The sequence below is a fragment of the Vombatus ursinus genome, unplaced genomic scaffold, assembly GCF_900497805.2.
Source record: "Vombatus ursinus unplaced genomic scaffold, bare-nosed wombat genome assembly UNPS02014847.1, whole genome shotgun sequence".
Lineage (NCBI taxonomy): Eukaryota > Metazoa > Chordata > Mammalia > Diprotodontia > Vombatidae > Vombatus > Vombatus ursinus.
The window spans coordinates 13,030,909-13,058,588 of record NW_020954625.1 but is presented as its reverse complement, the minus strand read 5'-3'; the positions used below and the strand labels follow the sequence as shown (position 1 = coordinate 13,058,588).

The 27,680-nt window shown below is 38.7% G+C and overlaps 1 protein-coding gene across 1 annotated transcript in view; it reads left to right on the top strand.

Moving 5' to 3' along the window:
* CABCOCO1 (ciliary associated calcium binding coiled-coil 1) overlaps nucleotides 1–27,680 on the top strand; it is a 168,800-nt gene that overhangs the window by 36,238 nt on the left and 104,882 nt on the right. The window contains exons 2-3 of the mRNA XM_027840733.1: nucleotides 1,731–1,831; nucleotides 3,767–3,936. Of these exons, the coding sequence (XP_027696534.1) occupies nucleotides 1,731–1,831; nucleotides 3,767–3,936 (271 nt within the window). The remainder of the gene's footprint in view (nucleotides 1–1,730; nucleotides 1,832–3,766; nucleotides 3,937–27,680) is intronic.

Genomic DNA, 27,680 nt, shown 5'->3' with positions numbered 1-27,680 from the left:
TGTTGCCCTGTGGCTGTGGTGACACACACAAGTGGGATGAGTCATATGAAAGTGACTCATGCTGGAGACCAGCAGAGCAGAAAAGATGTTGATTTTGAAACAGAGATGGGGGCCAAGAGATGAGAGGTTTTATACATACTTATGGGATTATGAACTGGGAGAAAATTACTTCCCTGCCCATTCTCTCCATCTTCCCTTTTTTTCTAGTCCTTGATCCAGAGTCATGGTAAAGATGTAACCTTGATTATTTTCCATGAACTGCAGATGCAAATGGATGGGTATCCCTAAGTTATCTCCAAATATCTGGGAAGGCAATCAGGAGAAGGTTTAGGAGACAGCTGCACATGGATCCCTTCATATAGGGATGTTTGATCTATTTCCTTTATACTTTATTCTGTGATATTTTCAGCATATGATACTAGGTTCCATCGTCATCTTTGACATGGGTAGCCAGAAATCAGCTGCTTCTTCAAGATGCTTTTCTTCATTTCCCAATTGTGTCTCTACCTCCCCAAGCAAGTCACCTTGTTATCTGTTTGATGATTGCATGTGTGTGTTATTTACTTATTTGTAAAATGAGCTGGAGAAGGAAATGGCAAACCACTCCAGTATCTTTGCCAAGAAAACCCCAAATGGAGTCACTGAAAAATGACTGAACAATCTGTGTATGTATTCTCCCATTAGAACATAAGCTCCTTAAAGACAGGAACATCTCACTTTTATATTTGCAAGTCATTATCTATCATACTGCTTGGCACATAGTAGTTGAATAATAAGCGCTTAGTGATTAGTTGATTAATGCACAATAGAGTACGTAATAATACCATACTAATTCTCTGACTCTGGTTATTATAGAAATAGAACTGAGTGAAGGAAGGCCAGATAGGGTGGGAATTCATGAGCTAATTAAAGGCGGTAGATTTCATATTTTAATGTTTTCAGAAATATCTCCTTTTGCCCGCTTACACTGACTTAAAACCCTGTCGGCAGAGGTTAGTCCAAACTACTGAGCAGTGTCAAAGCCCGGGCTTCTGTTGGTGGGAAGAGTGTGGGTGTTTGCAGGTTGTGTGCCATCTGATGGCCAACAGAGATAATGCAGCCCTTTTTGAAGACTAGGATGCATTTAAACTAGAGAAACTGACAGCTCACCATGGCTCAAGGAAAGTGCTACCTTGTGGACTGCTCAGACACGGCACTCCCTTTTTGGAAAATTAATGTAATGTCATGCCGTCTTCCAGCCAGGTTATGAAAGGCGATACTCAAGCCACCCAACCCCAAGGGTCCCTGGAGTACTTGGGGTGGAGGAAAAAGAATCACAAATATCACATAAAAAAAAATCAACATACTTTTAAGATTGCTAATGAACAAAATGAAGACCAGAAGAGGGTCAACGATTTGCTCAAAGTCATACGGTTGGTCAGGCATGGGATCACAGAAGAAGAGTTGTTCTACTTCTTAGTTTATGATCTTTTCTCCCATGCTGAAGAGTTCAGAAGAGGTATCACATAAATCCAGGGCTAATTAAGGGGGTTCTTGTTCCAATTAGCATAAAAACGGTCAGCATTTTGGAGGAGTTGTTCTAATATTTCCTTACTGAAGGAGTAGATTCAAACCACTAACACTAGCTCCATTTGGGGATGTATAGATTAGGTCTATATGATACTTGATAGCAGAACAGATTCTGGATCCAAGTGGGTACTGAAATAATCTTCACTATTGTCTTCTTATAGGAAATTTCTGACAAAGACTCTCCAAAGATCCTGACTTCAGATTTCCTTTCAGAACTCCAAATCAATGATCTGCTAAATGAAAACATACATGGGGTTCAAAAGTGAGTATTCTGACAGTCAAATGCAATCTAGCAACTTTCCCGGTAAAGGAGAGAACTCAATGGTCATAGTTTTCAAGGCTGTCTAAAATAATTACCCAGTTCCATTCAGATATCTCAGGCTCCTTGCTCCCATAAGGGAGTGAAAAAAAATATATAAATGCTAATAAAGCATTTTGCCACAGAAACTATAAAAACTTGTAAGGTTTTTTTTTTCACTTTATTTTTTTTAACACCCCTGGAATGCATTGAGATGAAATTGACCATAACCATACTTTCTCCTAGTGTTCCTGAAAGACAGGAGAGCCCTAGAGTGTCTCTACCGTGCTATAGAGGTGCACAAAAGGAAAGGAATCTGGTCATGGGAAGAGCACTGGGCCCAAAGTTAAGAAACTTGGGCTTCAGTCCAGGATTTTCCACTGCCACTCAATTCAACAAATATTTATTAAGCAATTTCTTTGTCTAAGGTCCTACGCCAGGCGCTGGATAGACAAAAATCAAAAATTAGTCTCTATGAAATGAGGGGATTGGGACGAGGTCCCTAAATTCCCTTCCATCTCTAAAAGCATATGAGTCTGTGAAACAGGGAATGAAATGGAGATGGTGAAAGGAAGTACATATTGATGAAAGTTGGCCACAGGCCGGGACAATGAAGTTTGTATCCGAGATGGTGTATCCAAGGCTACCCATGTCTTCACTTCTGGGGAAGAATGTGGTTCCTTTAGAAAAATACAAACTATCTCATCAATTGTTTCAGACATTTTTCTTCAAGGTTTTGCATTCCTATTGCTAGTTTGTAGCTTCCAAGCTTGAAAGGAGTCCAAATCAATCTAATCTTGTATTTTTTTTTCAATCAATGAATGCTAATTGTACAACTGCAGTCATGTGTGGAGCTGTGAAATTATTTTGATGTTTAAAAGGGCCCCTTGTTCTAATGATAATTAGTAGTTTCTGCACCTGGAGCAAGTGGCAGCTATATGTGTAAGTGGGAGGGTTTGAGGGGGTGTGGGGAGTGTCATGTAGATTTACCTATGATGTAACCTCTGGGCAGAAGTACATTCTAGAGAACCACAAGATTGCTAAGCTGTTAAACGATGAGGAAGGGCCCCTGAAATTAGTATATTACTTCTGCCTTGAGAGAGGCAAGGAAAAAAAGTGCCCCCTGGGATGAGACCACCAGTACTACCTCTTTCAATACAGGCGAAACCGAGGCACGGAAGGCAGGGGAGAAAATGTCTCCCAGATGATGCTGTTGTACCTTCTTAATTTCTTGTCCTGAAGCAAAGACTCAGTCTCCACCCTAATTATAGCTCTAGTCATCAACAAACATTTGTTAAGTGCTTGTTTTATGCCTCCAGGCTCTGTGCTCAAAAAGGCTGAGAATTATTGCCAGAGAAGATAAGTTTGTACAAGGTTTTAATTCCTAGGATCCTAGATTTGATGCTGCAAGGGCCTTGAGAAGGCATCTAGTTCAATCTGATCATTTAACAGATGAGAAACTTGAGACCCATAGAGGTTAAGTGAATTTTCCAAGGTTACCCCAAGTAAGAAGGGGGAGAAGTGGGATTCAAAGCCAGGTCTTCCAAAAGCAGCTTCTCTTTCCACCATAGCACACTACCTTTATTTAAATCACACATTCATCCAAAAGTAGTCATGAATTGACATACCTGCCCGTCCCTTTATACAGGAGGTATTTGCAAATTTGCTCTTCTCTACTCATTTTGATCGGAATTTCCTTGAGACCTTCTAATTCTTTAACCCCACCAAACCTAGAACAGTGAGTACTGAAGGCAGCAATGACAGATAAATCTCCTTGGCTGTGACCAATACCATGCCATCTGAATGCTGCAGGGCCCGTGCTTCACAATCACCTCTTAGAGACAGCAGTTTGACCCTATTGGGGCACATTTAATTTCTACGATTCTCTTTTGGCTACAGAAAACTGGAAGGATTCTTGAATTTCCACAAACTTCCTACTTCCCTAAAGGAAGCCATTCTGCTGGATTATTACACGTCTGGATTCTGGTGGGCCAAAGACAAGAACTTCTCCATCCCCCAACTGTCCAAATTTATGGCTCTACTGGACAAGTTGCTACATAACCTCCAGAGTGAGTAGACAACGCTCCTTTCCTTCAAAGAAGCCAAATATTGGCTGTCTTCAGAATTCATTGTTCTTAAGCAGTACTTCCTTATTTTATTGAAATTCTTTCATGAAAATGATATCATTTTCCCCCTGGGTGTAGCCAAAATGTGGTTCTTCTCTCTCAAGGAGTAATAAAACTCTGGATCAGGCTTAACAAGACAAAAGTCATCTTTGAAATCATTTAATGTCACATAAAAATTTGGGTTCCTTGCTATCCCAAACCTGTCAGAGAGTTCAGATCTGTCCTTTGTATTTCTGCATTTGAGTTCTTCTCATCCAAGTGTTATTTGGAAGGGTTATTGGTGTATCTCAGGATAAAAGATGCCAGGTTCTGCCTAGGTCCTCCTAGGGTCCCTGGGAAATGTCCTGACCCAGCGAGGCTTATGTAAGAAGAAATATTTCAGAGCTTCTTGATGGAGTGAGGGACCAAAATCTTTACTGAAGATATTTTTAAAATAGGGCAGACACTCATCTCCCTTTTAAGTGCAGACTGTTCTAAGGAAGAGAAATGGACTCACTGAACTCCCCAGGTCTTACTAACTCAGTTGGAAGAAAATATTCTTACCATTTCTCCTGCTCATAGACCCTGGGGTAATACTGCCACTGAGGCCTGCAGCAGAAGATGACTGCCATTTCTATCCCATCCACTCTCACTGCCTCACTTTTGCACCAAAGACTCATCAGGTACCACCCCCTAGGTTTCTAGCCCCTCCTAGTGCTGTAGTGGATAGACTTGGTATCAAGAAGATGTGAGTTCAAATCCTGCCTCTGACATCCCATAGCAGAGTGACCCTGGGGAAGTCACTTCACCTCAGTAGTTTCAGTTTCTGTAAGATGAGGGCATGGGGGTAGATTTTATGATCTCTAAGGTCCTTTCCTGCTCTAAACTATCACCTAATGAGCCTTCTTTGGGCTTCATTTTCCTTATTTATAAAATGAGGGGACTGACCTCTAGGGTTCCTTTCAGCTTTAAACCTCTGACCCTCTGATTCCTAGCATTCTTGGATACCTGACCACCAGGTCCCTGCAGGAAGGAGACAGAAGGGTTTCCTCCCTTGCCAAAATAGGCAGTTATTTTAAAGAGAAATTTTCTTCAAAGCACGACACAGAGATAACAGTCATAGGTCATACAGTGTGGTAATGTAGAAGACATTAACAGCTTCTTTTTCTCTCATTTTATATTAAGCAGCCCCTCTCATTGTCCCCCCACCCCTGCCAACTGAACATACACAAAAAACGAAAGAAAAGAAAAACCATTAACATGCAGCTACACAGCTCAGCCAAACAAATGCCCACATCAGCCACGTCCAAAGATGGGTGTCTGTCCCTGAATTCCAAGTTCACCACCTCTCTGTCAGGAGGTGAATGGCACACTTCAAATGCACTCCTCGGACTCATGATCTATCAGTATCTTTCAAAAGGGTTATTTCCCCTCTCTAATGCTGTTGCTATTGTAGAAAGTGTCCACGTCATCCTGTTCATTTCCCTCTGTGTCAGTTTATAAAGGCCTTCCAAGTTTCCTCTGAAAATTCCATTTCATCATTTCTCATGATACAATAATATTCCATTAAATCCATATAACACAGTTTGTTTATCTATTCCTCAATAGGAGGATAACCCCTTAGTTTCCAATTAGGACTTACCATGGAACAAGCTACTAGAATTTTTTTTATGTATGCATCTTTTTTCTCTTTCTTTGATTTCTTTGGGATATAGGCCTCTTTGATTTTTCTTTGATTTTGGGGGGATTTAGGCATTTTTCTGTGATTTCTTTGAGATTTAGGCCTTTTTTCTTTGATTTTTCTTTGATTTCTTTGGGACATAGGCTTTTTTCTTTGATTTTTCTTTGATTTCTTTGGGATATAGGCCTATTTTCTTTGATTTTGAGGGGATATAGACCTAGTCACAGTATAGTGGGGTCAAAGGGCATGCACAGTTTGGTAGCTTTCTGGGTAAGGGTCCAAATTGCTTTCCAGAATGGCAGAACCCATTCATAGCTCCACCAATTATTTCTGTGCCTGTCTTCCCAAGACCCCCCCCCACATTCGCCATTTTCCTCCTCTGTTGTCTTTGCCAATCTGGTGAATGGTAGAACTTCAAAGTTGCTTTCATTTGCTTTTCGCTAATTATTAGTGATTTTTATATTATTATTGATAGCTTAGATTTCTTACTTTGAAAAATTCCTATTTATCCTTGGACCATTTATCTATTGGGTTCTTAGATAAATTTCAGCCAGGTCCTTATATATCATGGATAAGAAATACATGTGGCAAAAATTTTTTCCCAGTCAGGAACAGGTAACTTTTTCACAAATACCAAGGCTTTCACCAGACTCTCCTGGGCCTGAGCACCAATGACATGGTACTTGGCCTATTCTTAGTTTCATCCTGCCCAACTTCCATGCCTTTCTTGCCCTTGAAAACAGTCCAACCTTGGTTTCTTGCTGTGCATTTGAGTACTCCCTCTAAAACAAACAGACTTTGTCATTCAGTTAACTAGATTCATTTAATGTCTACTATACGCCAAGCTTCATGTTAAGTGCTAGCAATACAAAGAAAAATCAAAAAAAAAATTCCCTGATCTCAAGGAGTTCATATTTGAATGGAAGAGATAAAATGAAAACAACTGTGTACAAGGCCGGTATAGAGAGGATAAATTGAAAATAATCAACAGAGGGAAGGCACTAAGATTAAGGAGGACTGGGAAAGACTTTATGAAGAAGGTGGAAGTTTATCTAAGACTTGAAAGAATCCAGGGAAGTTAGGAAGTAGAGAAGGGAAGGGGGAGAGAGAGAGAGAGAGACAGAGAGAGAGAGAGAGAGACAGAGAGAAAGAGACTGTTAGTTCCAGGCATGGAGGACAGCCAAGGAAAACATTCGGGGTCAGGAAATCAAGGAACAACAATTGCATTTCAGAATATGTGGAAGGAAGGGAGTAAATATAATAAGACTAGAAAGGGGTGGAGGGCAGAGTGAAAATCAAACAGAAGATTCTGTGTTTTATCTTGGAGGTAATGGGGAGCCACTGAAGTCTTTTGAATGGGGGCTGCCATATAGTTAGACCTGAAATTTAGGAGGAATGGAGGGCAGAATGGGGCGGGGGGAGGTTTGAGAAAAGGACACCAACCAAACCTTGTGATTCTGATGTAATTCAGTTCTGGGCATCCAGGGTCAAGGAGAAGTCTTCCCTCTTACAGATGCCCCAGTCTAGTGTGGCCTTTGCCCCTGATTCCTCACCTAAGCACTAGCTCAAGACCCTGGAAAGATTCCTTCCTGCTCACATTTTTTTGGCAAAAAAGCGCCACCTTTTTTACATGAAGGCTTTTCTTAACCCTCCAACGAATAGCGCCCCTCTTTCCCTGTCTTAAATTTAACTATTTTATGTTTTAGACCGATTCTGCATCTGCTCATCCTACTGATGCATATTTACATATGTGTGGTCTTTTCTTCCCAGATAGATGTTAACTCCCTGAGAGCAAGGATTATTTTCTCAATCTTTGCATTTGTGTGCTCAGTGCCAACACGTAGCACATGCTTTAATAAATGCTTGCGGACTCATCCCACCAAGGTGGACTAACACCAAGCTATCTCCCTTGATTTCAGGCCTAGCGTCTATCTCAGCCATTTTCTGTAAATACCCCCAGGCCGTCTGGGCCCCCTGGAAATCTGCTGCCATCCTGGGCACCTCCCCCAATTTCTTTGTTTTGAGCGTTCTTGCCAACCAGGTCTTTTGTGTTGTGAAATCATCCTTCATATTAATGCCAAGAGGGCCTTGGGATGTAGGTCCATACGTCTGTGGGTCTTTTTGAGAATGGAACCCCACGATTCTCCCCATGTGGATTCTCCCCTACACTGACCTCCCATCCTAGAGCTATGTCCCATTGCTGACAAACATGAGGATACCTGGGGCCAATCACGATTGCCGACCTTTCCTTGTTCTCAGCTAGGGACCCAATTGCATCCCAACCTTGATGAGTCATTGGAGGCAGATTCCAGAGCCGGCAAGCTTTCAGAGCCCACTAACAAAAACCTCATGGGAGTAAGACAGAGGTAATGCCTGTACTGCCTCCCTCACAACTGATGTGAGGAAAACATATTGCAAAGAAAGGTGGCCCTGTAACCCGGCAAATGACTTGACATGACGACAAGACACTTGGGTTGCAATCCTAGTTCTTTCTACATTTGTTGTGTAAATTACCTTTACCTTGACCTCAGTTTCCTCATCTATAAAATGAGAACAATAATACCAGTAATTATGACATAGTGAGGTAATAGGACATGGGGAATAGAAAATGGCGCCTGAGCTGTATCTTAAAAAAAGCAAAGGAAATGGGTGAATGAGAATGAATTCCAACAGAGTATGAATACCTCAAGGGCCAAGCCTGATTCCAACTTCTCTTGGTTAGTGTCTACTCTTGCACTTGAAAATTACTCTATAGCTAATTTGTATAGATTGTTGTATTACTTCTCTATGTACATAATTCTTCTACCCCACTCCAAGAAAAATATAAAATCCTTGAGGGTAGGGACTCCTTTGGTTTGCTGGGTTTTTTGGCATGTGCCTAGCCTAATACCTGGAACACAGCAAGCATTTAACAAATGTTTGCTGAATTAAATTAAATCAGATAGAAAGCCCCACACAGTACCTAGCATATAAGAGGCACTTAATAACTGCTTATAACATTGAGCAGAAAGGAACTGAATCAGATTGAATCCCCAGAGCCCAACACAGTGGCTTGTACATGGCAGCAGCTTAACTAATTCTTGTTAAATTAAACAAATGAATTTTTTAACCAATATTCAATAAACATTTATTAAGTGTCTGCCATGTGCCAGGTATTGAATTTGCATTAAATCTCTTTTTTCATGAAAAACACAACTTACATTTTGTATTTTACCTTACATGACAGTCCTTGAAAGTAGGTCAGTGCCAAGGTTAAATCAAGAAATGTATCCATCCAGTAAAAAACCACTGGCATCTGGGCACTTTAACATGTCTTTAACCAAAGCATCAGTTTCTAAAAGTGATGTCAGAAGGTGAAATTCATAGATTCAAAATCATTGATTTTTTTCCCTCCAGTTATAAGAAGTGACCAATGGACTGTGTTATGTTCACTTTAGTATAAATTATACCAAGTACCTGACTTTAGCAGCATGAGTAGGTCAGACATTAGATGGACAAGAGATGTGAGACTAGAAGTCCAGTAGCCTTTCAGTCCTTTCAGAAATGCAAATCAAATTAGTCTGTCATCAAGAGAAAGACTAATACGAAATCTGTGTGGGAATTGAAAAGGTCCTATGTCTAGACAAAGAAGATTTTGACCCAGGCTGTTAGCTCTTCTGCAAGCAGGAGGTCAGATCTACAGTAATAAGGTAGGGGGTAGAGAATTTTCAAAGAAAAATCTACTTGTATAAGTTACATCAATATTTCAGGTGAAAGTGGCCCTTTGGTTTCTCTATGCAAATAATTGCTTCAGTTCCCCATTGTTGTCTCATCACCTTCACAATGTATAGTTACCCAGACTTTTGTCTATCTATCACTGCTAGAATTCTATTTACAAATAAACTAATGCTTTTTATAGTAAAGCAAGAGATCACTTTAAGACTTATAGACTGTGTCCTTCTCTGTACCTGATGAGTCCTTCCATAACATCTTCACCTCCTGAAATCCCACCCCTCCTTCAAGAACCAGATCAAATACCAGCTTCTTGATGATACCTTTGAATTTCTTTCCCCTTCAGTTTATAAATGAGGTTATATGGTGGCATGAAAAAAAGTTGGTTCTGCCACTTATTATTGCTTTCTGAGTCTCAGTTTCTTATCTAAAAAATGAAAGGGTTGGACAAGATGACATTCAAAGTCCTTCCAGTTTGGAATCCATGATCTTTTCTCCTTCAGTACTCAAAGGACTGAGATTGTACATCTTTTTAAAATAAGTTTTAACTGATATTTTTGCATCATTTTAATCATATCATTATATTGCATCATTATAATCATATCATTTAATCAGATCATTATATTTCCCCCAGTATCATTCTCTCTCCCATTTCCAGAGAGTCATCCCATGTGACAAAAGTATATTTAGAGACAAAAAAAAAAGAAAAGAAAGAAGGAAAAATCAACATAACTGATGAACACATAGGAAAAGTCTGAAAATAGGTGCAATGTACACGTTTGTGGATCTCCCACCTCTACGAAGGGATGAGGTGGGAGTATCCTCTCAAATCTCTTCCTTTGAGCCATTCTTGTTCTTTGTAATTTTACTACGTTCATTTTTTAAATTTTATTTTGTTTGTTTGTTTGGGTGTGTAGCTATTCTTTTCTTTTACATTGTTGTAGCCATTGTGTGTATTGTTTTTTTGATTCTGCTTATATCCCTTTGCATCAGTTCAGATAGATCTTTTCATACTTCTCTACATTTATCACATTCACCATTTCTTACAGCACAATAATATTCCATTACATTCACATACCACAGTTTGTTTAGCCATTCCCCAAATGATGGGCATCTAGTTTGTTTCCAGTTCTTTGCTACCACCAAAAAAAATGCTCCTGGAAGTATTTTGGTGTATATGGGAACTTTCTTCTTCTCAATGCCCTCCTTGGGGTATAAGACTAGTCATAAAATCTCTGGATTTGGACATCTGAGACACTTTGCCAAATTTCCAAATGCTTTCCAGAATGGTTGTACCATTTCCCAATTTTACCAACAATGTGTTAGTGTGCCTATCATTCCATAAGCCCTCCAGTATTGACAATTGCCATTTTGGGGCCATCTTTACCAATTTTCAAGATGTCAGGTAAAGCCACAGGGTTTTTTAATGTGCATTTCTTTTATCATTAGTGATTTGGAACATTCTTTCATATGGTTGTTAATAGTTTGCAATTCTTTTGAAAATTGTTTATCCATATCTTTTGACTATTTTTGCTCCTTTCTTGTCCACTCCATTCTATTGTGTAGCATAGTTCTCAGCCTACTCAGGACTTTCATTCCATTTTTACTTTTGTTCCTGTCATATTTCTAGACAGATTTCTAAAGACAAGGACCAGCTTTCAGTGACCAGTCTGGCTGTTTACATATGACTCACACCTAATAAATGCTTAAGCAAATGTAAGCTGTTAAATTTAGACCAATAAGTAGATTATGCAGGCAGAGAGAATTTTATAATATAAAGTTGAAAGACATGTAAGAGGCCAGGAGATGGTTCCATTGAACTTCTCCTGGCAAGACCATATCTGTAGTATTGTGTTTAGCTCTAAATGGCACATTTTAAGAAAAATATTAATAAGTTAGAGCTATAACAAGTCTGTCTCATTTTCTCTAGCAATTTCCTGTCTAAAAATAATTCAATAGTGGTTTCACATTCTTCCATCAATTATCTTTTTATAAAGCTAAAGTACTTACAGTTATTAAAGTAATAATATTTCTTCTTAGGGATCTTTTTTTTCCAGTGGTCATAGAAATCCTAGTGATTTGGCTAACATTAAATAAATATATAAGAAAGACAAATAGGGAGACAGAATGAGACAGAATGGAATAAGCATTTATTAAGCACCTACTATGTGCCAGGCACTAAGCTAAGCACTTACAAATATTATCTCATTTGATCCTTACACCCACCATGGGAGGTAGGTATTATTATGATTTCTATTTTAGAGTTGAGACAGTTGAGACAAAGTTCAAATGACTTGCCCAGGATCACATAACTAATGAGTGTCTGAAGCCATAGTTGAACTCAGGTTTTCCAGAGTTCACATTTCAGAACTCTACTACACCACCTAGCTGCCTTAGAAGCACAGAGACAAGATTAGAGATAGAAAGACAGAGAAAAAGAGACAGAGAAAGAGATTTCTTAAATGGCAACTGTTGAGCACATGGACTTATAAAAATAAACTCTTAGATCAACATAGACATGTATGTGTATATACACAAGCTTACATATGTGCATATAGATACACACATGGATATACATTATGTATCAAAATGACTTCTAAATGGTAAAATTAAAATATTCACTAATAATCCTGTAAATATGAGACAGAATTTTTTCTGAAAGGATGGCAATGAATAACGCTTCCTGAGTTTATCCATTCCTAGGGTTAACTCCTCTTACCTTGCTGCAAGGTCTTGTGAACTTTTCAACTCCCACCAGAAAGACAAAGAGACAGAGACAGAGAAGAGGGAAGAGGAGGAGGAGGAGGAGGAGGAGGAGGAGGAGGAGGAGGAGGAGGAGGAGAAGGAGAAGAAGAAGAAGAAGAAGAAGAAGAAGAAGAAGAAGAAGAAGAAGAAGAAGAAGAAGAAGAAGAAGAAGAAGAAGAAGAAGAAGAAGAAGAAATAATAATAATAATCCTTCCTCCCAGCCTGAAGAAGAACAGTCTTCTGGAACTCTTGAAGTCTATGAACTACTCCTATTCCAATATTCCAGTCAGGTCACATTCAGTACTCAAACCTTCTCCTTAGCTCCTTCCCCAACTCAAAATTAGAGGAAATATCTTTGCTTTTTGTCTGAACTCTGCCAAAGCAATCAATCACTGAAGGCAGTGTTCCTTTCCAAAGAAAGAATCCATTTCAAATCTAGTGGGTCCTGCCCTGACCATAATTGAAAAGCACCTCCTCAACCTAGTCAATCTGATTAATTGGGGAGGAGGGTACCAATCTTTCATGATAACTTTATTTATTCTGAAATTAAATGAGGGAGAATGAAGGTATGATGACTTTCTTTCATTCTTAACAGCTAGAAAGTGTCAACTGTCAATTATGTTACCAGAGTTTGTAAAGAGGTCGTCTCATACATATTGCCCCCTAAGGATGGTTACGGAATGGTGAGGAGGCTGAAGACTATGCCACATCAGGCTTAGTTGAATAAACTGGAAAGATTCAAATGGAAAAAGAGAAGAGTTAGAGGGATCATGATAATCTTTTTGTTGTTCAGTCATTCTAGTCTTGTCCAACTCTTCATAACCCCATTTGGGGTTTTCTTTGACAAGATACTGGAATGGTGTGCCATTTCTTTCTCCAAGTCGTTTTGCAGACGAGGAAACTAAGGCAAACAAGATTAAATGACTTGCCCAGTGTCACACAGCTAGTCAGTGTTTGAGGTCAGATTTGAACTTAGGTCCTCCTGACTTTAGACCCGGTGCTTTAACCTGATTGCCCCTCATGATAATCATCCAACAGTATTTAAAGATCTGACATGTGGTCAGTCATTTAGTCAATTAATTATTAAGTCCTTTTGTGTGCCAGTCTCTGAGCAAAGCACTAAGGATACAGAGAAAGGCAAAGACAGTCCCTGCTCACAAGGATCTCACAGTTTAATGGAGGAGATAGACATGGAAGGGTAATTAGACTAGCTGGAGAAGGGCTCTTCTTCTAACCCTGTCTTCCAACTAAATGGCAATTCTTCTTCTTCTTCTTCTTCTTCTTCTTCTTCTTCTTCTTCTTCTTCTTCTTCTTCTTCTTCTTCTTCTTCTTCTTCTTCTTCTCCTTCTTCTCCTTCTTCTTCTTCTTCTTCTTCTTCTTCTCCTCCTCCTCCTCCTCCTCCTCCTCCTCCTCTTCCCTCTTCTCTGTCTCTGTCTCTTTGTCTTTCTGGTGGGAGTTGAAAAGTTCACAAGACCTTGCAGCAAGGTAAGAGGAGTTAACCCTAGGAATGGATAAACTCAGGAAGCGTTATTCATTGCCATCCTTTCAGAAAAAATTCTGTCTCATATTTACAGGATTATTAGTGAATATTTTAATGGAAGGGTTTCTCTGATGAGGAGATGGACCACTGGCTTGGCCCCAGAGAGGAGAAGGACCAATAGGGCACAAGATGCAGAGAGGCAGATTTTGTCTTGATGTAAAGAAAAATAGAGTTGTCTGAAAGTGAAATGTGCTATCTAGGGAGATAATGAGTTCCCTGTACCTGGAGATCTTCCAATATGGTCTGAATGACCCCTCAACAGCAATGGTGTAGAAAGAATTCTGGGTCAAGTACTGATGAGAGTGTGGTCCCTTCCAACTCTGAGATTCTGTGCATCTGTGAAATCTCTTCCTTGACAATATCACTGAAAAGAGAAGGCAAAGAATGAAAAGGAATACTAGCAAAATGGGTTAAGTAGAATGGAAATTACTTTCCTAAGGATATTTTGGGGGCAAAGAGGATCCTCAGAAGGGAACTGACCAGCCAATAGGGAGGAGAATAGAAAGCATGAAATTAACAATAGTTCATGGGACTACAGAATTGAATTCATTTATGTAATAAGAACAAATTAGGAAGTAATGAAGCCTTGCTTTAAAAAAATGACTATCAAGAAACAGGTCATGGAATGCTGAGAAAAATTGAACATATATAAAATTAGCAACACCAGAAATCCTTCCTGAGGCATCATGAGTCTTGCTTTTGAGTTAGAGACGTATAATGCGATGTGACAACAAAGAGGCTGTTCAGGGTTGAACGTTATTATCAATGCACCACTTGTCTTATCTCCCTAAGAGCAAGCGGCATTTTCTCTCTCCACACATCGAGCAACACTTCTCTTGGTTTGGACCAATTTTGGAACAGAATAATGTAAGCAAATTGGAAAGAGTTTCAGAGAGGGAGGGAGACACACACACACACACACACACACACACACACACAGAGAGAGAGAGAGAGAGAGAGAGGAGGGAGGGACACAGAGAGACAGAGACAGAGAACGGGAGAGAGAGACAGAGACAGAGGAGGGAGGAGGGAGAGAGAGACAGAGGGAAGGAGGGAGGGACAGAGAGAAGGGGAGAGAGAGAGAAAGAAGGGGAGAAAGTGGAGAAAGGGGGGTGGATTTAGTGAATGGAGTGATTTGCTATTGAAATCTAGCTAGGAATGATCATGGTTAAATAAGCAATAGAATTCAAGTGGATGGAAATTCTGGAACATTAGAGAAAATGACGGAATCTGCCATTCCAAATTGGGTAAATATGACTCTTTTTGTTTAGATTCCACGTCCTCTGCCCATCCCTTACCCTCAGTCCACACTGACAGGGTCGTTAGGACACAGGCTGGCTCCACCTCTAATTTCTGGGCATCAAATGTGTGTTCACAACCTACACCCCCACTAACTGTCTCGTGTATCTTTGCTTATATTCCTGTGGCTTTCAATCAAATGATATTGACCCTCTGGACTGTTCCATGTCACCATGGCAACCATGGCAATTTCTATCTCCAGTGCCTAGAACAGTGCCAGACACATAGTAGGCACTCAATAAAGAATTGTTGATTGATTAATTGATTTTGCTTCTCTACTTGGTTATAATATATCAGCCTTGTTGAACCACCTTCTGTCATCCACTATGGACCTAGATACCTATAGGTCCTCAATAATCATAAAAACAACCTCGAAACAACTCATTTATATAGCACTTTAAGGTTTGCAAAGTAGTCCTATAGGATACAATCTAGGCTATTAGGTGGCACAGTGGACAGAGTGCTGCTCCTGGAGTCAGGAAGACCTGAGTTCAAATCTCACCTCAGATACTTCCTAGATATATGACCTTGATCAAGACATTTAACTCTGTATCAGTTTCTTCATCTGTAAAATGAAGGCAATAATAGCACCCACCTTGAGGATTGTTGTGAGGATCCAATCTGATTACAATTATAAATCACTTAGCATAATGCTTGGCACATAATAAACACCATATAAATGTTAGTTATTATCATTATTATTATTATTGTTAGCCTCAGTTTCCTCAAATGTAAAATGGACATAATGATAGCACCTACCTCTCACAGCTATTGTGAGGATCAAATGAGATAATATTTTTAAAGTGCTTAATACAGTGCCTGACACACAGTAGGTGCTATATACATGCTAGTTATTAATAATAATAATATCACTATTATTGACTAGGAGGGACTTTATAGATCACCTAGCCCAACCCCCATTTATCAGATGAGAAAATTGAGGACCAGAGAGGGAAAGCCATTTGCCCAAAGCCACACAGGCTTACCACACAGGTAATAGATAGTGCTGTACCTAACTTATATGTCACTGTAATGTCCTACAAGCACTTTCCATGTATTATCTCTTTTGAGCTTGAAGATAACCTGGGAGGTAGATTTTATAGATATAATTATCCCAATTTTATTTGTGAGGAAACTGAAAGCATGGTCACACAGCTAGTGAGTCTTGGAGGCAGGGTTTGAATGCATTACCCCATGATGTCTCTCAGAGGAGCTTCAGAAAGCCTGTGGCTCTCCCATCCCTCTCCACCCACCATGTTCTGGAGCCCTGCTTCCCCCCTTAGGCCGTGTTGTTCTGGGGGAGGCTGTAGTTGCAGTTTCTGGAGAAGAGTCAAGGGATTGAGAAAACTAGTGTGCTCTGTATTTCTCCACTGGGGAAGGGAGGGGTAGAACTTGCTGGGAGAAATAGTTCAGTACAACAGTCAACAAACATTAGACACCTACTGTGTGCAAGGTGTCATGTGATACATGGGGAAGACAGAAATGGGGGTGGGGGAGTCCTTCCTCTAAAGGAGCTTACTTTCTCTGGAATATAGGAGGGAGTAAGTGAAACTTTGATGCAATTCATTAGGATGCAGATGGTGAGTCATTAGACAGCTTAGGAAGGACTGGATAACCTCGAAAACTCACATCAAAAGCTCAGCATGTGTATGTGGCCCCTCTGCCTTTCACCCTTTCTTTCTTCTGCACAAACATTTGAGCTAAAGTGGATAAGGCATTTCCATTTTTAACTCTCTTTGCTTTGCTTAGAACTGACTCAGAATTATTCTTCCTAGGCTGAAACTTTATATCACTGGCCTCAGTTCAAAGTTGATTTTTGAAGACTTGAGCAAAATCCATTTAGCTGCTCATAAAACCACGGGAGAGTAAAAAGTACAAATGCATAGCTAATCCAGATGGGGGAAAGAGAGTATCCAATATTTTTTTTTCTATTTCTGGCAAAAAATACTCAAACCCCTCAACCTCAACATGACCAGAGTCACCAGGAAAGAATGCAATCTCAGCCAGCTGCACCAAGAAGAAAGGTGATGTAGGCTTAAGGGGAAAACACAGGCTACTGAAATCATATGTACCTGGGGTACAGACCCACAGCAGCAGACTTTAGAGTACCGTCAATGGAGAAGTGGGCTCTGGATGAAGAGATGCAATGGAGTCATTACTGTACATCACCATGCCAGGAACCCAGGACTTTGGTCAGTGTGGGAATTCCAAGTATGAGAACTGCCTTCAAGTCAGTTGAATTCAACAAGCATTGATTAAGCACCTACTGTATACCAGCTAGCATGATGTGGAGATTAGAGAGTCAGCCTTGGAGTCAGGATGACCTTGGTAAAGTCCTGCTTCTGTCACATGCTAGTTACGTGGTAAGCCTGGGTAAGCCAATTAGCTTTTCAGTAGCCCCTCGACCAAGACTATAAACTTCACAACAGTTACTGGTGATCTGCATTGGTGGAGAGAATTTCCTTTCCAGGGAGATCCCTATTCCAATGAAATTGCAGATACAGACCAAATAAATGAATAAATTAATTGAATGAAGGAACAGATAAATGAAAAACAAATAGACAAACAAACATAAATGTGCTATGCACTGTCCTTGATCCTGGGGATACAAAAACAAAACAGAACCTCAAAAATCGTACATTCTCCTGGAGCAAAGAGTCACATGTTTACAAATGAGTAACCACAAAACATACCCCAGATGAGCATTTCAACTTGTCTATGACGTAAAGTCTTAGAGAATTGCCTGAAGCTCAGAGAGGAAAGTGACTCACCCATCATCACACAGTGTTTGAGGCATCGTTTGAACTTAGGTCCTCCCAACTGTAGTATGGACTGTAGTATGTCCCTTGAATTTCACAACCCATTCGTGGCTGCCCAGATTATCTTCTCTGGTTCCCATCCATGTATGCCTGAGGCTTCTCCAAAAAAAGAGAGGATATTTGGGGGGAGTCGATGCATTGATGAAGTTGCAGATGCAACCAAGCAAGTACCAAAGCACTGAGCCATCAATGTGGTCCCAGAGGAACGAAGAGAATGTCCAGGGATCTCATACTGCTAACATCCTCTGGGTCCTTCCACTGATCTCTCTTCATCGCAACCCAGACAAATCCAAACTTGACCTGTCCTAAGACGCTGGGGGGAAGGTGTCAGAAAACAGCAAGTATTAGAGCCCCATGAAAGTGTCTGAGCTGATATATCCAGGTCTTAGCCACAAATAGCCCAGTTTTCTGGGATTAGAAAGGCAGACTGCTTTGTCCCCACCCAACTCCATTGACTCATGTCAACTGTTCATAACAGTGTCCAGGGCGGAGTAACAAGGCAAGGAGTATCTATTAACGGTGTTTGTTCCCACCCCCCTGAAGATGAATACCATCCCTGCCAGTCCTACCGTGTGGCCTAGGGCGAGTCACAGAACCTTTTGAGGCTCAGTTTCCTTGTCTGTAAAGTGAAAGATCGGGCTAGACAGCCTCTTAGGCCCCTTCCAGCTCTGAATCAATGACTCTATGGTCTGGACTCCATGGTCTGAGTCATGGCGTGGCTGCTTTCAAACCATTTGACCAAATGTTCATTAAACGTCTCCTCTATGTCAAGCCCTAACGTTGGTCCCGGAAGAGAGCTACAAAATAAAGTAATGCCATGCTCTAAGGGGCTTCCATCCCACTAGGGTGGGGGAGGAGCTACAATGTGTGCGCAAATGAGTAGATACAATACAGAGAGAGAACAATATAGAATGATTTCAAGGGGAAGAGAGTCCTACTAACTGGCGGAATCAGGAGAAGCTTCATGCAGCTGGGCTTGAAGGAAACTCATGGATTCTCTGGGGCAGAAGTGAGGAGTGGGAGCATTCCTGCCATGGAGGACCACCAGTACAAAGGCGTGGAGGCTGGAATTCTGTGTCCAAGGAACAGCTAACAAGTGAAACTGGACTAGAAAAAATGGGAACGAAGGGGACTGACATGAACTAAGCCTGAAAGAGTGGATGGAAGCCAGATCGTGGAAGGCTTCAAACGCCAAATTGAGGATTTGTATTTTAAATTACCCACATTCCCAGGATAAATCATGTAACCGGAACATAGCTATTGCTACATAAAAAGCTGGGTCTCTTCTAGAGGGTAGGATCAAGGTGGAAGGAGCCTCAGAGGATAGCTAGCTCAGACCCCCGCATTTTATAGACAAGGAATCTGTGACCCAGAGAGGGTCACCTTTCCCTAGGCCACACAGGAAATAATTTGGCAGTGATATTGCCCCCCTCATTTACTGAGGTCCAACGTGTCTGACTTACCCAAGGTCATATAAACAGCTAGTAAGCATCAGAGACAGAATTTAAAAACAAGTCTTCTAGCCCCAGAATCTGCGGTCTTTCTCATATGTTTTTAATGTGGATGTTGCTAAATGTGATGCAAAATTCCATTTGAAACGTCCGATGACCTTATACTCCTGAGGGACACGGGTTTGAATCTCAACTCTGAGACCTAGTGTGACCATTAGCAAGTTTCTCAGCCTCAGTTTCCTCATCTGTAAAAATGGGAATGAATAGTGATATGAACTCTAATATTAACCCCACAGGGTTTTTGTGAGGATCAAATAAGAAATCACTTATAAAGTGCTTCTCAAATTCTAAAACACTTTGCAAACCACCAACTGTCATTGTTATTATTATAACACAAATATCTTGTTCACATGCCGCAGTGTGGAAGGGAAGGGGAGCCAGATTTCCCTTTTGGAAATCCACATTTTTCCCCCAGAAATAAGGACACTTAGCCTCTGCTAAAGCCCTGTTGCAAGGTCTCTTTCTGATATGGAGGTGACCTTGAGTTCTTGAAGGTTATATCAACAAAAAGCAAACTCCAGTGGGCTCTTCCAAGCCGGGCAGTCTTTGAGTATGGCCCAAGTGATGGGTCACATGCTCAATGACAGGATTTGTTCCTTTCAGTGTGGAGACCGACGAATGATGAATTTTTCAGCCTCAGCAACTTTCAGGTTCTGTGTCACAGAAGAGATGCAATCTATCATAGTGAAAGGATTTCCCATAAGAGAAAAATCACAGAGTACTGGAGATGTACTTTTAAAGATCCAGCCATGTTCTTGGATGATGATCTATATATATTACAGATTTTAGAGATGTGTGTATATGTATAGACATATGAACATATAAATACATCTTATGTATATGTCTATATTCACAGATACAAACACACACACACACATATATGCACACATACACGTACATGGATATTGCTTAAGTCCTTAGATTTCTTCAAGAACTCTTCATGTAGAAACTCCCTCCACTGTTAGAAGTCATAAATCCTCAGTAATTTAGAATCTTAGAGCATTCCTAGGGCAGGACACTGAGTTGCTATGTGATGACTCACCCACAGTCAGAGGCAGGCCTGGAGCCTAGGTCTTTCTGACATGCAGGCTGTCCTCTTAATATGATATAGTAAAGCCCTACAACACTGCATTTTGCCTTTGGTTAAATGGACCTCAAATTCCCATTCTAAATGGTATGCCTTACTCCTTTCTGCTCTGTGTGAGCATTCCCTCCACTAGGGTAGATTGCAGCACTTCCCCATCTCGCCATCCTGTAGAGTTCTCATTTTTTCCCTAATAAGTCCTCCTTCAAGAACAAAATCACTGCACTGGGGGGTAAGGGTAGGGGGTAGGGAGGGGCTTTCCCCATTCTCATCTAGTAGCTCAGAACTGCTTGGGCTGACCATCCATTTTCTCTTCTTATTAACCATTAGTGAACATTTTGCTATTTTCATTGGGCCTCCAGTATCCCTAATTCCAATCACAAAGTAGCCTTTTTCCAACTTCTCAATCAACAGTTTTATGAACTGCTCCTGTCCAACAGGGTTTTTCATTTCACTAAGAACTCCCACTGACATCAAATGGAGTTAAATGTGGAGATGGAAATGTGCAAAGAATCAGACCCCAGTTATTTTTAATAAAATAGAGGAGGCTAGATCCATCCGGCAAGAATTCAGTGGGTACACCACATGCAGAAAAGAAACACAGATCTGTTTGATTTAAGGTGATAAGAAATGGATCCAGAATCATAATTAGAGCTTCCATGTTTTTGTTCAATAACTGTCTTCTTTCTAAATCCTACAAGTTAGAAAGCAACCCAAATTTGCAAGTACAGCATTAGTTCTATTGTTCTGCCTTTTAATTTCCTATTTTCTTTCTTTCCCTGAGTTTTTATTTATATAACTGCCATATCCAGTATGTATCCTACACACCAGGATAAGTAAGTTCAATATATCTGCCCAGCTTTCCATTTTCCAACCAAAATGGTGATGGGGGGAGTTGTAACAATGTCTTCTTTGTAAAAGTTGAATTGAAGGTTTTTGACACGATACCTTTTTAGTTGAATTTTCTTTTAAATGCCAAAGAACATAATATTTCAGTTTAGCTATAATGTAATGGACTCTCCTTTGTGCATTAAATGGCCTTTGGTTTGTTTTTGTAGTGATGGTGATAGAGTTAGAGTGGATAAACTGGCAGCCTTAAAAACCCAACGTGTCCCACACTGGACTCATCATCTGTGTATCCAAACTGGCTTCTTCTCCTGACAATGATACTTCATTTAATGAGCACCCCCATCTCATCAATTTTCCAGGCTTAAAACCAGAGCTCTAAGGAGCCAAAACTGAACCTCAGGGCAAATGGGGGGAATACAATTGAGAGGAAGAGAGGAGTGGGAGACATTACAAGGAATAGTCCCACAATGGGTGCAGTTATGGTGGGAGGCTGTACTTTGTCACTGTATCAACAAACATTAAGTTTCTAATATGTGTTAGGCTCATATATGAGGATATAAGGCCCAAAAATGAAACCATTCCTTCCCTTCACAAGTCCATATTCTCCTGTAAACCATTTCAGAGTTTGAATCTACTACCTAGAGACTTCTCTAACTAACTGAACCAACATATCTACCACCATCATATCTATATAATATTCAATTCAACCCATTAGAAATTTGTTAAATTATCTATTTTTCAACAGTCTAAATTCAAGAAAACTTCCAGTCTCTGAAGAATTTTGAAGACGTGCTTTTTATTGTTTTTCTTTTAAAAGCAGACGTTGTTCTTAAGAGGAATGCAAATTAAGTAAATATATGCTTTCATCACACACATAATAAATTGGAAGAGATGATTTTAAAAATCACCAGTAGTTATATTTATAGCAGATCTCTTTGTGATGACAAAGAATTGGAAGCTGAGGGGATGTCCATCAATTGGGGAATGGCTGAACAAGTTGTGATATATGAATGTAATAAAATATTATTGTGCTACAAGAAATGATGGGAAGGCAGATTTCAGAAAAATCTGGAAAGACTTACATGAACTGATGCTGAGGGAAGTGAGCAGAATGAGGAGAACATTGAACACAGTAACAGCAACATTGTGTGATGATTAACTATGACTGACTTAGCTCTTCTCAGCAAGAAAATGATCCAGGACAATTTCAGAAGACTCATGATGGAAAATACTATCCACATCTAGAGAAAGAACTGATGGAGTCTGAATGCAAATCGAGGCATTCTATTTCTCTTTTTTTTAGTTTTTCTGTTTTTTTTCTTTCACAATATGACTAGTGTGAAAATACATTTTACATTATTGAACATGTATCACCTATATCAGATTGCTTGCCATCTTGAGGAAGGATGAGAGAAGGAAAAGAGGGAGAAAAATTTGGAACTCAAAATCTTTCAAAAAATGAATGTTGAAAATTGTCTTTACATGTAATTGGAAAAAATAAAATACTATTTTTTTTAAAATGCCAGTGTTGGAGGGACTATGGAAAGATAGGCACACTAAAACTGTTGTTTGAGCTATTACTTGGTCCAGTCATTTTGGAAAACATTTCCCAAGAACTTCACAAGAAAAGTTGCTAAAATGCTCACATTCATTGATGATCAGATCCAACTATTGTATCTATACCCCAAAAGAAGTCAATGACAAAGAGAAAGGGCTTGTATATGGCAACATACCTATAGCACCATTCCTTGGAGTAGTTGTTTATTTAAAGCCAGAAACAAAGTGGTCAGGTACCCAATGCCTGGGGAATAGCCAAACAAATTATAGTATATGAATATAATAGAATATTGTACCATAAGAAAGATTTCATATGAGGTATGCAGAACACAGGAAGACTTATGCAAACCAATACAGCACAAAGAGAGTAGAACCGAAGATGGCATCACAGTGGAAAGAGTGCTGGAATCAGAAAGATCAGAGTTCAAATCCTACCTTAGACATCTTTTAACTGTGATTCTTGGGCAAGTCTTTTAACTACCATCTGCCTCAGTTTATGCATCTGTAAAAGTTGGGATAATAACAACACCTACCTCTCAAGGGTCTTGGGATGATTAAATAACATAATATTTAGAAAGTGCTTTGCAAACTTCATTGATATTTTATTTTGTTCCCAATTATATGTAGAGACAATTTTAAACATTCATTTTTTTAATTTTAAGTTTTAAATTCTTTCCCTCCCTCCCCAGCCTTCTCCTCTTCCCTGAGACAGTAAGCAGTTTGATACTGATTATATATGTACAATCATGCAGAACATACTTGCATGTTAGTCATGTTGTGAAAGAAGAAACAGACCAAAAGAAAACCCAAAATAAGGCAGAAAATCATGCTTTAATTGGCCTTCAGACTCCATCAGTTCTTTCCCAGGGGATGGATAGCATTTTTCATGATGAGTCTTTGGAATTGCCTTGTATCATTGTATTGCAGAAAATAGCTAAGTCATTCACAGTTGATCACTGTATAATATCGCTGTTACTGTGTAGATTGCTATATGGTTCTGCTCACTTCACTTTGCATCCGTTTGTGTTAAGTCTTTCCAGGTTTTTCCAAAATCATCCTGCTCATCATTTCTTATAGCACAATAACATTCCATTACAATCATGCCACAACTTGTTTAGCCATTCCCTAATTGATTGGCATCCCTTCATTTTCCAATTATTAGCCAACACAAAAAGAGGTGCTATCAATAATTTTGTACAAATAGGTCCTTTCACCCTTTTTAGAAATCTCTTTGGGATACAAATCTAGTAGTGGTATTGCTGGATCAAAGGGTACACACAGATTTAGAGCCTTTTAAGCATAATTCCAAATTGCTCCCAGAATGGTTGGATCAGTTAACAACTCCACCAACAAATTAGTAGGTCCCACATCCCCTCCAACATGTATCATTATCCTTTTCTGTCATATTAACCAATATAATAGGTATAAGGTGGTACCTCAAAATTGTTTTAATTTGCATTTCTTTAATCAATAATAATTTAGAATATTTTGTCATGTGATTATAGATAGCTTTGGTTATTTTTGTCTGAAAACTGCCTGTTCACATCTTTTGACCATTTATCAATTGAGGAATGACTTGTATTCTTCTAAATTTGACTCAGTTCTCTATATATTTGAAAAAATAAGTCCTTCATCAGAGACACTTGCTATAAAAATTATTTCCCAGGTTTCTTCTTTTCTTCTAACCTTGTTTGCATTGGTTTTAATTTGTGCAACACTTTTATAATTTAATATAATGAAAATTATCCATTTTATATCTCATAATGCTCTCTATGTCTTGCTTGGTCATTAAATTCTTTCTTTCTCCATAGATCTGACAAGTAACTATTCCTTTCTCTCCTAATTGGTTTATGGTATCACACTTTATGTTAAAATCATGCATCCATTTTGACCTTATCTTGGTATATAGTATGAGATGTTAGTGTGTACTGCTTTCCATTTTTCCTAGCAGTTTTTTTTTTCAAATAGTGAGTTCTTGTCTCAAAAGCTTGGGTCTTTGGGTTTATCAAACAATAAATCACTATGACATTTTCTACTGTGTCTTGCATACCTAATCTATTCCACTGATCCACCACCCTATTTCTTAGCCAGTACCAGATAATTTTGATGATTACTGTTTTATAATATAGTTGGAGATCTAATATGGCTAGGCCAACTTCCTTCACATTTTTAAAACTGACTCCCTTGATATTCTTGACCTTTTGTTCTTCCAGATGAATATTGTTATGATTTTTTCTAGCTCTACAAAATAATTTTTTGTAGTTTGATTGGTATGGTGCTAAATAAGCAAATTAATTTAGGTAGAATTTTCATTTTTATTATATTGCCTTGGCCTACTCTTGAGCAATTGTTATTTTTCCAGTTGTTTAGATCTGACTTTATTTGTGTGAAAAATGTTTTGTAATTGTGTTCATGTAGTTCATGGGTTTATCTTGGCAGGTAGACTCCCAAGTATTTTATATTGCCTGTAGTTATTTTAAATGAAATTTCTCTCTCTTTCTGCTGGACTTTTTTGTTAATATATAAAAAGGCTGATGAGTTATGTGGATTCGTTTTATATCTTGCAACTTTGTTAAAGTTGCTAATTATTTCAATTAGTTTCTTACTTGATTCTCTAAGTATACCATCAATAAAGAGGGATAGTTTTGTTTCCTCATTGCCTATTCTAATTCTTTCAATTTATTTTTCTTCTGTAATTCAATACTGAATAATAGTGGTAATAATAGACATCCTTGTTTCACCTCTGATCTTATTGGTAAGACTTTTAGCTTATCCCCATTGCAGATAATGCTTACTGATGATTTTAGATAGATACTTCTTATCATTTTAATGAAAGTTCTATTTATTCCTATGTTATCCAGTGTTTTTAATAATAATGGGTACTGTATTTTGTCAAAAGCCTTTTCTGCATCTATTGAGATAATCATCTGTTTTCTATTGGTTTTGTTATTAATATGGTAAATTATGATGATAGCTTTCCTAATATTGAATCAAACCTACATTCCCAATATAGATCACACCTGGAATTAGTGAGTGACCTTCATGATACATTGCTGTAATCTCCTTGCTAATATTTTATTTAAAATTTTTTTGCATCAAAATTCATTAGGGAAATTGATCTATCGTCTCCTTTCCCTGTTTTGACGCTTTGTGGTTTAGGTATCAGCACCATATTTGTGTCGTAGTAAGAAATTTGGTAAGATTCCTTCTTCACCTATTTTTCCAAATAGTTTATTTAGTATTGGAATTAATTGTTATTTAAATATTTGGTAGAATTCACTTATGAATCCATATGGCCCTGGGGATTTTTCTTAGGGTGTTCATTGATGGCTTATTCAATTTCTTTTTCTAAAATGGTTTAAGTATTCTATTTCCTCTTCCATTAATCTGGGCAGTTTATATTTCTGTAAATAATCATCCATTTTACTGAGATTTTCAGATTTATTGTCATATACTTGGGCAAAATAGCTCCTAATATTTACTTTAATTTCCTTTTCATTTGGTGGTGATAGTTTGTTTTCTTTTTTTAAATCAAATTAGCCAATTGTTTATCAATTTTATCATTTTTTCCATAAAAACAACTCCTAGTTTTATTTTTTGGTTTAATGGTTTTCTTTCAATTTTATTAATCTCTCCTTTGATTTTTCAGGATTTCCATTTTGGTGTTTAATTGAGGATTTTTAATTGGTCCTTTTTCTAGCTTTTTTTCAGTTGCATGCCCAATTCATTGATCTGTTCTTTCTCTATTTTGTTGAATTAAACATTTAGAGATATAAATTTTCCCCTAGGTACTGCCTTGGCTGCATCCCATAAATTTTGATATGTTGTTTCATTGTTTTCATTCTCTTTAATGAAATTATTGATTATGTCTATGATTTGTTCTTTGACCCACGTATTTTTAGCATTAGTTTATTTAATTTCCAATTAATTTTTAATCTGTCTTCCCACTACCCTTTATTGAATGCAATTTTTATTGCATTATGATCTAAAAAGGATGCATTTAATATTTCTGCCTTTCTACATTTGTTTGTGAGGATTTTGTGGCTTAATACTTGGTCAATTTTTGTATAGGTACCACATACCACTGAGAAAAAGGTACATTCTTTTCAACCCCATTCAATTTTCTCCAGAGTCTATCATATCCAATTTTTCTAAAGTTCTCTTCACCTCATTAAAGTCTTTCTTTTCTGTTTTTGGTTAGATCTATCTAGTTCTGAGAGAGGAAAGTTGAGGTCCCTCACTAGTATAGTTTTACTGTTTATTTCCTCCCATAACTAATTTAACTTTCCTTTAAAAATGTGTGTGCTATACTATTTGGTGCAAATATGTTTCATATTGTTATTACATCATTGTATATAGGATCTTTCAGCAAAATGTAGTTTCCTTCCTTGTCTCTTTTAATTAGATCTATTTTGTTTTTACTTTGTCTGAGATCTTGATTGCCCCCTCTGCTTTTTCTTACTTCAGCAGAAACATAATCGATTCTGCTCCAGCCCCTTACCTTTACTCTATGTATATCTTTCTGCTTCAGATGTTTCTTGTAAACAACCATATTGTAGGATTCTGGTTTTTAATCCACTCTGCTATCTGTTTCTGTTTTATGGGTGAGTTTATCCCATTCACATTCACAGTTATGACTACCAACTGTGTATTTCCCTCCATCCTATTTTCCCCTGTTTATCCTTCTCTCTCTCTGTTCTTTCACCCTGTCCCTACTCACTAGTGTTTTATTTCTGACTATAGCCTTCCCAATCTGCTACCACTTTTATTAGTCCCCCATTCGCTTTTCTTATTCCTCTCCTCTCCTACTTCAGGGTAAGATAGATTTCTATGTCCAACTGAGTGTGTATGTTATTTTCCTCTTTGAGCCAAGTATGATGAGAGTAAGCTTCAAGTTATGCCCACCCATCCC